The sequence below is a fragment of the Vigna unguiculata genome, chromosome 9 (genome assembly GCF_004118075.2).
Source record: "Vigna unguiculata cultivar IT97K-499-35 chromosome 9, ASM411807v1, whole genome shotgun sequence".
Lineage (NCBI taxonomy): Eukaryota > Viridiplantae > Streptophyta > Magnoliopsida > Fabales > Fabaceae > Vigna > Vigna unguiculata.
In genome coordinates, this window is record NC_040287.1 from 14,957,146 (window position 1) to 14,969,898 (window position 12,753).

Below are 12,753 nucleotides of genomic sequence, written 5' to 3' on the forward strand. Positions count from 1 at the left end.
ATTTAGATTGTAACTCTTAGTCAAACTTTTATCCTGCTTTGTTGGCATCGTGGTGTGCCTGGTTTTGTAGGGGTGATGTTGGAAACCCCAGGACTGCGCGTTTTTACTATCTTATGTGTGACGTTTCCTTTAATTATGTTTATAAATTAAACGGGACGTTACATTTATGGTATCAGAGCGGTCATTCCTTAGGTCTGTGGACTTGGATGTCCGCTTAGCTTCTCTGTGTGTCTTCTGAGTGTTCTTAGTTAAATTCTTGCCTTATCGAACCTAACCAAGTGATTTTCTGTGTGCCAGTGGACTATGGCACCTCCTCGTAGGACTTCTCAATCATCCCAGGGAGACGTACCTGATATCGCCAGAGCCATAGAGGCGATGGTGGCAGCTATGGCGCAGCAGAGTGCTGCGATGATGCAGCAGCATGAGGCTTCTATGCAGCGACAGGCTGCGTCGCTTGAGCAGCAGCAGGCTGTGATGCAGCAGATGGAGGCTGCGAGGGTAGCTGCTGAGGATGCTCAACGGCAGCACATGGAGGCCCTCCGCCAGTTGGAGGAGAACAGGGCGGCTGCCCCTGTGTTTGGTCCTGAACCACGACCTGCAGTTAGGGAGTGGAGCCTAGAGGATTTTCTGAAGCACCACCCGACAAAGTTTGACGGGAAGACTAGTCCTGACGCCGCAGACCAATGGCTGAAGGACCTGGAGCGCATCTATGATGCGAAGATGTGCCCTGCAGAGAACAGGTTGGCGTTCTCTGTGTACATGCTCACGGGAGAGGCGGAGCATTGGTGGAGCAGCACTAGATCCATCCTGGAGGAGAGGGATGAGCCAGTATCGTGGGAGACTTTCAGGGAGAGATTTCTCTCCGAGTACTTTCCCGACAGCATCCGGTACGCCAAGGAGGTGGAGTTCCTCCAGTTGACCCAGGGAGGGAAGATAGTGACGGAGTATGCTGAGAGGTTCAAACACCTCAGCCGTTTCTACACCCTGCCACTCGATGAGGAGTGGCGATGCAGGAAGTTCGAGAACGGGCTCCGCGGTGACATCCGCTTGATGGTGGCTCCTTTGTCCATCAAGGACTTTGCCGCTCTGGTAGAGAAAGCCAGGGTGATGGAGAAGATGAAGCGCGAGGTGGAAGGCCAGCGCCCACAGCAGCCACAGCCACCTCAGAGGATCGGCGGACCATCTGGGTCCAAGCCCAGGCATGAGGAGCGGAGGAGACCATATGATAGACCACACCATCAGTCTCAGGGGTCTAGGGGTCTTCCTCCTCAGTAGGGTCGGATGCAGTGTTACTTATGTGGAGGACCTCATCCGAGGTATGCTTGTCCACGTAGGGAGGGTTACCGCAGGTGCAACAACTGTGGCAAGGAAGGCCACTTTGGGAGAGATTGCCCCAATCTTGCTAGGGCAGCGACACGCCCTCCAGTTCAGGCACCCCAGCAACATCAGGGGAGAGACAGAGGCAACAGGCCTCAGGCGACGGGCAGAGTCTATGCTATGACAGGAGCAGAGGCGACTGGTTCAGGTAACTTGGTTATGGGTTGCTGCTTGATAGCTGGTGTATCTTGTTGTGTGTTGTATGACTCTGGAGCGACGCACTCCTTTGTGTCAGATAGTTGTGTGAAACGTCTGGGTTTGCCAGTAAGCGAGTTACAGTGCGAGCTCGCGGTGTCTACTCCGGCGTTGGGATTGGTCACGACGTCGTCTTTGTGTGCTAGGTGTCCAGTGGAGGTAGAGGGACGCAGGTACAAGGTGAATCTAATCTGCTTGCCTCTGCAAGACTTAGAAGTGATCTTAGGGATGGATTGGCTCTCTGCCAGTCGTGTCCTTATAGACTGCCGGGAGAAGAGGTTGTTGTTTCCCGATTCAGAGGATCTCGAGTTAGTGTCCCCCCAAGGGGCGGTGAGGGAAATTCAGAGTGGCGCGCAGTGCTTCATAATCTTCGCTCGTATGGAGGTGGGAGAGAGAGAGAGACCATCAGTCATACCTGTGGTACATGAGTTTGAAGACGTGTTTCCAGATGAAGTACCAGGGTTGCCTCCCAGTAGAGAAGTGGAGTTCTCTATTGATCTAGTCCCAGGAACAGGCCCGGTCTCGATGGCCCCATATCGCATGGCTCCGGCAGAATTGGTAGAGCTCAAGAAACAGATAGAAGACCTGATGGAGAAACGGTTCATACGGCCCAGTACTTCGCCTTGGGGAGCACCAGTGTTGCTGGTAAAGAAGAAGGACGGGAGTTCACGTCTGTGTGTGGATTACAGGCAACTGAACAAGATGACTATCAAGAACAAGTACCCGCTCCCGAGGATTGACGACTTGATGGATCAGTTACATGGGTCATCAGTGTTCTCGAAGATAGATCTGCGGTCAGGTTACCACTAGATTTTGGTAAAGGCTGATGATGTACAGAAGACAGCCTTCAGATCCAGGTATGGCCACTATGAGTATGTGGTTATGCCTTTTGGCGTGACCAACGCCCCAACAGTGTTCATGGACTATATGAACAGGATCTTTCGACCCTTCCTAGATAAGTTTGTCGTGGTCTTCATAGATGACATCCTTATCTACTCCCAGACTCAGGAAGAACATGCAGAACACCTGAGGTTGGTGCTTGGTGTTTTGAGAGAGAAGCAGTTGTATGCCAAGTTATCCAAGTGTGAGTTCTGGATGGATGAGGTTCAGTTTTTGGGGCATGTGATATCCGCCCAAGGGATTGCAGTGGACCCGGCAAAGGTCGAGGCAGTGGTAAAGTGGGAAAGCCCTAAATCAGCCACAGAGATCAGGAGTTTTGTGGGATTAGCGGGCTACTATAGGAGATTCATAGAGGGATTCTCCAAGATAGTGGCGCCTCTAACTTTTCTTACACGGAAGGACCAACCTTTCACTTGGACGGATAAGTGTGAGGAGAGCTTTCAAGAGCTAAAGAAGAGATTGACGAGTGCTCCTATATTGGTAATTCCGGATGTGGGGAAACCGTTTGAAGTCTACTGCGACGCGTCTCATCTTGGACTTGGTTGTGTTTTGATGCAAGAAAAGAAGGCGGTGGCATATGCTTCGAGGCAACTTAAGATACATGAGCGCAATTATCCCACTCATGACTTGGAATTGGCGGCTATAGTTTTTGCCTTGAAGATCTGGAGGCACTATCTGTATGGTGCTCAGTTTCGGGTGTTCAGTGACCACAAAAGTTTAAAGTACTTGTTTGATCAGAAAGAGCTGAACATGAGGCAGAGGAGGTGGATGGAATTCCTAAAGGATTATGACTTCGAGCTCCTATACCACCCGGGGAAGGCAAATGTAGTGGCAGATGCTCTGAGTAGGAAGACGGTACACACTGCACGCCTTATGATTAAGGAAGTGGAACTACTAGAGAAATTCAGAGACATGAGGCTACAGGTGGAGTTGGGGTCCGAGTCCATTAGGTGTAGTACTCTTACTGTATCTAGTGACTTCTTGGGCTCAATCAGAGAGAGGCAGTTATTGGATGCCAGTCTGAACAGAGTTAGAGAACAGCTTGGATCAGAGGAAGCCAGAGACTTTGCTGTGGGTGATGAGGGCATACTGCGGTTTCAGGGTAGGGTATGCGTACCTAATGATGCTGAGGTGAGAAAGTTGATCCTTGAGGAAGGGCACAAGAGTCGTCTTAGCTTGCATCCTGGCATGACTAAGATGTACCAGGACCTCAAGGAAACTTTCTGGTGGCAGGGGATGAAGAAGGATGTGGTCCAGTTTGTATCCGCCTGTCTGACGTGTCAGAAGGCGAAGGTGGAGCATCAGAGACCCGGTGGCATTATGTAGTCGTTGGAGGTACCGGTGTGGAAATGGGACAGCATCTCCATGGACTTCGTGACTCATCTTCCACAGACTTTTAGAGGACATGACACCATCTAGGTGATAGTGGACCGGTTGACCAAGAGCGCACACTTTTTGGCAATGAACTTGAGGATGTCCATGGCCAAGTTGGCCCAGTTGTACATTAAGGAGATAGTGAGACTTCATGGGGTACCATCGAGCATAGTTTCCGACAGAGACCCGCGGTTCACATCCCGGTTCTGGCAGACGCTACAGAGTGCTATGGGTAGCAAGCTCACCATGAGTTCGGCTTATCACCCTCAGACCGATGGCCAGTCTGAGAGGACGATCCAGTCGTTAGAGGACTTGTTGAGGACATGTATACTGGACCATCTGGGTGCTTGGGATGAAGTATTGCCTTTGATAGAGTTCACCTACAACAACAGCTTTCATGCGAGCATTGGCATGGCGCCATACGAGGCTCTTTACGGCAGGAGGTGTAGGACTCCTCTTTGCTGGTATCAGGATGGAGAGGCCGTGTTGGTTGGACCTGAGTTGTTAGAGCAGACCACCGAGAAGGTGAGGATGGTGAGAGACAGGATGTTAGCTTCGCAGAGTAGACAGAAGGCCTATGCGGATCGCAGGAGGAGGCCTTTGGAGTTTGCAGCGGGAGACCATGTATTCTTGAGGGTGACCCGAACCACGGGCGTGGGAAGGGCTCTCCGCTCAAGGAAGCTTTCGCCTAAATTCCTTGGCCCGTATCAGATCACGAGGAGGATTGGACCAGTGGCTTATGAGATAGCTTTACCCCCGCAGTTGGCGAACCTTCATCCGGTGTTTCATGTGTCACAACTGAGGAAGTACGTGTTCGACCCAGCTCATGTGTTAGAAGTCGAAGATATACAGATCAGGGAGGATCTCACAGTGGAAGTACCACCCATCGCTCTTGAGGATAGCAAGGTTGAGGAACGCCGTGGAAGGACCGTTACTCTTGTTAAAGTCATCTGGGATCGGAGGACGGGTGACTCGACTTGGGAGTTAGAGGAGGACATGAGGAAATCACATCCACATCTGTTTACCTTGTAAGTCTTTATTTTCGAGGTCGAAAATTTTGTTGTTGGGGAGAATGTAAGGCCCCATTTCTTTTCTGCCCTAGAGTTGGTGGGCTGCCCTTGTAAGTGGGCCTAAAGGTTGGCCCAATGTATATAAACCCTGCTATGTTGCCCTAATCCCATCTCACACTCACTCTTTCAGAAACCAGCCGTAAACCCTTTCTCCCTCTCACGAAAAGCTCTGCTAGGGTTAGGTTGTGCCATCTTCAAGCTAGCTCGAAGCTATTCTCTACTCCATGTAAGTGACTTTCGAGTTCGTGTTAGTTCCCTTCGGTAACTTTTCGTGATCTGTTGTAAGAGCCCTGGCTAACCCACCTGTCTGGTTCTGTCCCACTCTCACCGCAGCCCTGTAGTGCATCCTTGGAGCTGCCGTGCTCGTGGTCACGTAGTAGAGGTCTTCGCTAAGTTTTTCCAAGTACGGGAAGTTAGAGTCTCAGCCCTTTGGTGTTGTCTTGGCTGTTTGTGAGCGAATCACTGATTGCATGGATAAATCATTCGTTTTGGTGTGATTAACTGTTTTGTATGCTTTGTTGGTTCGATTTTCATGGCTGTTGCAGTGAAGAACAGTGGCGAGACCTGTTAATCTCGCCCAAGCGAGTCCATCTCGCCTAGGCGAGATGAAACAGGGAGCTCGCCTAAGTTTTTGGCACGAAAGGTCGCCCAGGCGACTCGCTCAACTTTTGAGCGAGCAGGCAACTCGCCCAGGCGAGAGGGATCTCGCTTAAGCGAGATCCCGTGTTGCTCATGCCCTTGTTTTAGTGTGCTCTCGCCTAGGCGAGGGGGAGGCTCGCCTGAGCGAGCACATCTCGCCTGAGCGAGACTCCTCAGCCTGAGCGAGATGCTGGGCGAGACCGTACTATTTTTGGATGCCTGTTTGTTCCTGAACGATCTGTTTTAGTTGAGTATGATTGTATGATGAGTGATATGCATATAATGGAACATGAAGTATGTTTGGCAGGATTCATGAAATGATTATGACGGGTTGGGTATGATATTGGCATGTGAAATGAATGAGTGGTGTGGAACCAAAGGAACACGTGATTAATATGAGATGAGGCCCTAGATTCATGGGGTGGTGATGATCAGAGGTAGGGATTCGAAATATGATGCGTATGAGGAATTAATCTCAATTGTTGGTATGGAAATGTAAATATGTTTTTTTTTATGTTCGTTCATTTCTGAGCTATGAATGTTGGTTTGTGTCAGCGTGTAAATTCCTTGGGGTCTCTAGGTGAGACCTCTGGGGTCGCGCTTCAGTGGTCGGGACGTAATTCCATGGCCCCTGTTAGTGGGTGCCCGTGGTGGTGCCCCATCTGTATAACTAGGTAAGGATTCAAGGTAAGGACTGCATCCTGACACTCTACGGGGCCAGTTAGTCTCACTTAGAGCAGACTGACTCCTGTGGTGAGAGCAGCAGGAGGCCTGAAATTCATTAAGGACTAACCTTGTGGTGAGGGAGATTTGATTCATCGTAACACTTGTAACACATAGCTCGGAGATGAGTAGCTCAGAGTCGAGCAGGGGTATTCACCACAAGTGCAAGCATCCGCTGAATCCGACCAAGTTATACGTATCCGAATGAGTCGAGTCGAGTCGTAGTGTATTGAATGAAGAGTCATAACATGTTTGGTTGCTATGTGGATATGAGATGAGAAAAATATATTTGACTGCATGATGAATATGTTGTTGGCTCTAGCTTACCCGTTTTGTTGCATGGTTGTGATGTATGTGGCTGTTCTCTCTTGCGATGATCATCAACTTGGTTGATGGGAGCAGATGGGCGAGGTTCTCATGGGCAACAAGGGAATGGCGACTTCGCTACTTAGCCATCTGGGCTGGATCTCACACTTCTTTCTTTCGTGTTTTCTTTAGGGCTATGACCCCTGTATTCGTGGTTTTTAGATTGTAACTCTTAGTCAAACTTTTATCCTGCTTTGTTGGCATCGTGGTGTGCCTGGTTTTGTAGGGGTGATGTTGGAAACCCCAGGACTGCGCGTTTTTACTATCTTATGTGTGACGTTTCCTTTAATTATGTTTATAAATTAAACGGGACGTTACATAAATATCCTTTTTCCTCTCTTTTTTAACACTATCTCCTCTATTTTTTTCTATTTTTATTTTAGTTTTATCATCCATGGAGTGTTAACCCTCTTGGGTGATTCTACTATAATTTCTTAAGCGAATTTTGAGATTAAATGGAATAAATTGTTTATTATTTTGAATCTTATTGCAATTTATTTTTATATGTCTTTTATCTCCTAATTAAGTAACATTAATGAAAAAAGAGTTTTCCACGACACTAACAAACGACGTTTTTCAAGCTAGCATAGTTTATAAGAACACAATGGCAGGATTATAATTAAAGTGAACTTTTTAACAATGGTTTGACACACACACACATTCTCTCTCTCTCTCTCTCTCTCACACACACACACACACATACACACACACACACATGGACACATTTAATAGTTATTGAAGCCTCTGATCGTCCGTTTCTAGATACTTAGGCAATCGAGACCCAAGTGAAAGCATACATCCAAGTTTCAAAAACCTGAAAAGATTGACACTAAACCAAGATGTTCCTAGACCGATGAGATCTCTCAGTTGAACGAAAACCCACTCGAACATTGATGCAGAAGCAAGGTAAAAGCCAAATAACCATGGAAAGCAATCATCATTGAATAATTAATGTTAAATCATGATGAATGTAAGGGATGGAATCCCTATATTAATTAATACGGAGAGTTAAGACAAGGGAGCAATGGTGGCCCTAGTGGTTGACCGTTTGGAGTGGTGTTGAGAAGACTTGGGTTTGACTCTTGTGTATGCCATTATTGTGTATTTAACTTTCTTGGTTGTGCATATGTTTGGTAATGTTTGGTAATTGTGTGAATGTGAGTTCGAACCTTGGCTAGCACAAAAATAACTTCTTTTCACATTTTATCATTTTTTTCTAAGCTACGAAAATCTTAGAAACCCTAGCCTTTTGGAGAAGGTTGAAGGGTGGGAATTATGGACTTTCATGAGCCTATGGACTTTGGTGAGCTGAAACCATCAGATTAATGTCATTGATGGCATAGTAGTTTGATTTTCGTTTTAATTTTAAAAAGTAAAGTTAAAGGGCTGAAAAGTGGAGAAAAAGGGAGTTTAGTGGAAAAGAGAGAGACAATTTGAGTGTGGCAACGTAAGAGAGTTTCTAGAGCACCATTTTTGACCTACAACTAGAGTGAAAGGATAGGAAGAGGATTTTCATTGCTAGAGTTCAAGAGTAGACCAAACCTTGGGCAAGTGAAATCTTAGAATGGATTTTGGAGGAAGGAAATACAGGTTAGGGGAGCTAAAACTAGTGCTTCATTGTATTTAAAGTAATTTCATGACGTATGGACTGCTTATGTGCCATTATTTCTTCCTTTTTGGAATTTCTTTCTGGGTTTCTAAAATTTTTCCAGAAACTGCTTGGCAGATTTGAAGGTCTGCCAAGTGATGCATGGATTCTGAACCCATTTTCTGGGTTTTGCTCAGAACCTCTTGGCGGTAGTGTTTTACCAGCCAAGTGACGCAAACTAGATTGCCCAGTTTTCTACTTCTCATGGTTTTTATGATGTTTTGGGGGCTTTCCTTAAAACTATATGTGTGTTAGTGTGACTTGGGATGTGATTAAGTGTTGGAAGGTTATTGAGTGATTGATAACTTGATGAATCGTTGCATGTTTGACTCTGGGGGGGTTCATGTTGGGATTGGGAATGTGTGGACATTGATTTCAGATTATGAGTTGGTGTGATATGTAGTGAAACTGAATTTAAATTCGTTATATATGAATGCTGGGAGCACGTTTGAACGTGAATGGGGTGAAATTGCATGAATGAGATGAATATTGGGGGAGTTATGTTTTTTGTAGGTGCGGGGATTTCTGGGAACTGCCGAGAATCTGAAGCACTGCCTAGCGGTACTCAAGTTGCTGCTAGGCGAGAGGTGCTGACTAGCAGGCTCTTGGTGGTTGATTGGGTGGGGGCAAAGTGGGGATTCTGTTAGGACTTTTTAAATTGCCATGAATGTGATAGTAATGGAAATTGAACAATAGTGGTGTTGTGGGAGTGCCACATGACTTATAAAGGTGATGATGAGTAACTTGAAAGAGGTTAAAGTATGGAAATTAATGGAACGTTGTAGTGTGTTGTTTGGCATAAACTATTGTCTTATTGGAGTCGTAGGTAGGGTCTAGTTTCTGCTATAAGAAGTTTACCATGAACTTAGTTGTGATTCTTGTCAAAGTTTAATTATAGCATAGTATAAATGGTGAATACTTGGGTTGATAGTTAAGTTGGATGTGAAGTGCTAGTTTAAGTCACAAAGAGTATAGAACTGGTAATTAAACTAGTTGAGTGTTACTGGTTTGTGTTCATTAGAAGCGAGTCTCACTCATAGTTGGAGTTGAGTGATAACATCCCTTTAAATTGTGGAGTATAGATGAATATATAGAAGAATGGATGTATGGTTGTGTAAGTTGGGACATGTTGAAGGATATTAGCGTGCAAATTGGTGGTTGATGTGTTCTATGGTAATTGGAAGTGTCTTAGAACTATCCTGTTGTGCATAAAAACCAATAAAATCATGTTAATGGTGTAACGCCTGACAGTACAACTTGAACCGCCAGACGATAACTTCAAAACAGGAAGGTCCATGGAGCGCGTAGCGCCTAGCGGTGAGGATTGGACTTCCAGGCCATAGTTTCCAAAACAGTGGGTCTTGGAACGCTTGGTGCTTGGCGACAAGGGGTGCCCGCCACGACCTAGAGTGACATATTGCCTAGCGGTGCTTAGGGTGCGTCAGGCGATAACACAAGGACAGGGGATGTTATGTGGATGTTTTGTGTGGTTTACACGACTTTGGATGATAGCTTTGAGTATGAGACATGTTGAGGCCCATTTACGAGTGGTGGCTCGTAATGGATTGTAAATATGTGGTGCTCACGTGTGGTAGGCAGGTGATGTTGGAAATCTTGTGGAAGCATATGGGTGGGTGGCTTGTATTGGCTAGCTCTACTTGATTTTCACTCACTGGTGGTAGGCTAGTGATGTTGGGAATCCTGTGTGAGAATACGAACGATGGTTCGTAGTGGTTAGATCCACTGGTTTGTTACGGATGGTGGTTAGTAACGTAACATTTCCATGCGTTTTAGTCTATGAGTGGCAGACTCGTAAAGGTTGGACCACGGGTGATAGGCGTGTGGTAGCATGTGTTAACTTGAAGGTCATTGTCAAAGTGTGTAGAATCTGGATAAACATGATGAAGACCATGATTTCTAGTGCATGAGGGTGAAGGTCTTCAAAAGGGATATTGGGTTAAGTTAATTAGTTGGGGTGCGGGTTTACGTTATGATGTTTATTCATGTTTAATTCTTTGAGCTCATCCTATCTGCTTGTGTTTGGCGATGTCATGTTACTTATTACATGAGAGCAGATGATATTTCAGGTGATGTCGTGGATGCATAGATTCGAAGAGGGAGCTAGTTTGGGAATTTATTTAAAGATTGTTCTTCATATTTTGTAATCAGTTTATTATGATTTTGGAACTTGAGACTTGTAACGCATTAATTGCGGATTATGAATTTTATTTTGGCGTGTTAAATAAAGTTTTAAATTCCCCGCATTTTAGGAAAGAGATTTAAATGCCATGTTATTTGAATTATTATTTACTTTTATTTAAATTAGTAATATCCGACAAGGATGTTACAATTAAGGCATACTTGGACTTTGATTAACACATGAACAGTGCTAGACCCAACAACCAACCTTAAAAATATACGTAGTAGTAATGACAAAAAGTGAGCTTTCTAGTACCTAATTAAGCATTTGTCTGTAACCGCCAGGGGTAAACATTAACTTAAGCATCATAGTATATTTTGCAAGTACTCATCTCTCGATGCAAAATACTGAGAAGCCTGATCCTTGAGAAGGACGCAAGGAATAGTTGAAGACAGGGTAAAAGTTGTTGTCTACTTAGAGTACCTCGGTCCACAAGAACAATTATACCAACAAAAAGTTGTTACATAGAAAAATAGAAAGTTAAAGTCATAGAGAAGCATATAAAACAATTTTCTTCTTTTTAGTTATGATTTTTTTTTTGTTTTATTCAAGTCTTTTTCCTTTGTTCACATTTCACAAAATTTTCTTATATATTTTTTTACTATTCTTTAATGAATAGTTTAATTCACTCTAATACTTAATAATAACTCAAATTGCACAACCACATATATGTCATAAAGTAAGAAAAATAATTTCTTTACATATTATATTTGTAATGAATTTGTTATTCATAAATAAGAATCAATTGTATTTCTTACAAGTCCTACTATTGTGACCATGTTCTCCATATTCATAACATATTTTTTCATGTTTTTCTTTTGTATTGATGACTTATCAAGTGATATTTTAGATTTAATTTAATTTCTACCATTTTGAGTTATATATTTCTCCATTTTTTTTTGTGATATATGTGGATCTTTAAGAATGAATCGTGACTCGTCACCTACTTGTTTCAAACTAGAGTGTAGATACTCATTTTCTATACTCAAACTTTGTCCCAAGAGTTTAATATTAAATTATTCACTAACATTTGAAAAATTTAGTGACAACTTATTTGGAAGAAGTTGTTGTCCAAAGACTAAGCATCCAAAGATATGTTATCCAACCACATTTAGGAGTTTAAAGAGGTGCAAAAATCGTAGCCAAACTGTCACAACAGAACTTGAAAATGTTGATTCACGTATTCTTGGCAAATCTGGCCATTGCTTACTAATTTGATCATAACTTTCTCCACAGAACTCCAAATGCATTGGTTCTTTTTTTTCTGGAAACTAGACTCAAAGAGCTTTCTTTTGACACCAAGAATGTAACTTTTGGACCACTGAGCTGGTGCAGTTTATTGTTTTAAAATCGTCACGTTTTCTGCCAACACTATTTTTGTGTGTAATGGAAGTAAATTTGAACCATACCAAGATAACTACAACAAGATAAGGTTATCACATGAAAAACACCATATTCAAGATAACCTAGGCTCTAGATACCAAATGATGAAGGATTATCTTGTTTCTTTTAAAGATTATTGAATATGGTGTGAGTTGATTAAGAAAGCTAAGTGAAATTCCCACTGGACATTAAGATAGCAAGCTATCTAGATGTGAAGGTTCCTTTCACAAAACTCAAGAGAAGAAGATGATGGATTGATTCAAAACAAAAAGGAAATGGAAAACACATAAACCATAGAAAACCAAGAACAATTAAAGGAAGAAGAAAACATAAAATGGAAAGGAAAGAAATGGTAAAAAATGTGAGAAGCACGCCACTACAAGGCTAGGCTAGAAGCCATGGCAACCTTGAAGATGAGTGGATGTGTGTCGCCACCTGCTATGCAAGATAAGGCTTAAAAGTATTCACTCCTTAGAGAGGAAACTCTCACAAATGGTTGAGACACAAGAGTGTTTTTACATGTCTAGGAGCACCCCTTATATAGAAGAGTTTAGGGGACTCTAAGCAAATAAAAGATACCTACGGATGTCTCTACAAAAGCCTAACCCTAGCTTCTAGAAACTAGGTCAAATAAGATTACAAAAATGAGAGACAAAAGAGCTAACTATGGTGTGTGCAAGGCTAATTTCGTTCTAGCACAAAAGGAGACAAAGAATGTGTCTCATATGTCTCCAAAAAGTGGCCAAAGTGTGCTAAAAACAAAGGAGATCAAAGGTACATAGGTGCACTTGCTTCATGCATTTTACTTTATACTTTATGCCTTTGCTTTACTCTCTCCTCCATATCATTTATGCTCCCCAATCACCATGCTCCACCTA

At 43.8% G+C, this 12,753-nt stretch overlaps 1 protein-coding gene across 1 annotated transcript; it reads left to right on the plus strand.

Annotated features, from left to right (window-relative positions):
- The first annotated feature begins 1,281 nt into the window (after nucleotides 1-1,281).
- Nucleotides 1,282-8,939, plus strand: LOC114163485. The gene is made up of 6 exons (XM_028047794.1): nucleotides 1,282-2,171; nucleotides 2,400-3,300; nucleotides 4,069-4,137; nucleotides 4,318-4,371; nucleotides 8,357-8,441; nucleotides 8,806-8,939. The coding sequence occupies exons 1-6, from the start codon at nucleotides 1,282-1,284 to the stop codon at nucleotides 8,937-8,939; spliced, it is 2,133 nt and encodes a 710-aa protein (XP_027903595.1).
- Nucleotides 8,940-12,753: the final 3,814 nt, after the last annotated feature.

Excerpts from the sequence above, each read along its gene's own strand:
- LOC114163485 (XM_028047794.1), top strand. The coding sequence starts at position 1,282 with ATGCAGTGTTACTTATGTGGAGGACCTCATCCGAGGTATGCTTGTCCA. Across the intron at positions 3,301-4,068 it reads ACCCGGGGAAGGCAAATGTA|AGTGCTATGGGTAGCAAGCT; the intron begins GTGGCAGATGCT and ends CAGACGCTACAG. Across the intron at positions 8,442-8,805 it reads TTGCTCAGAACCTCTTGGCG|GTGCGGGGATTTCTGGGAAC; the intron begins GTAGTGTTTTAC and ends TGTTTTTTGTAG.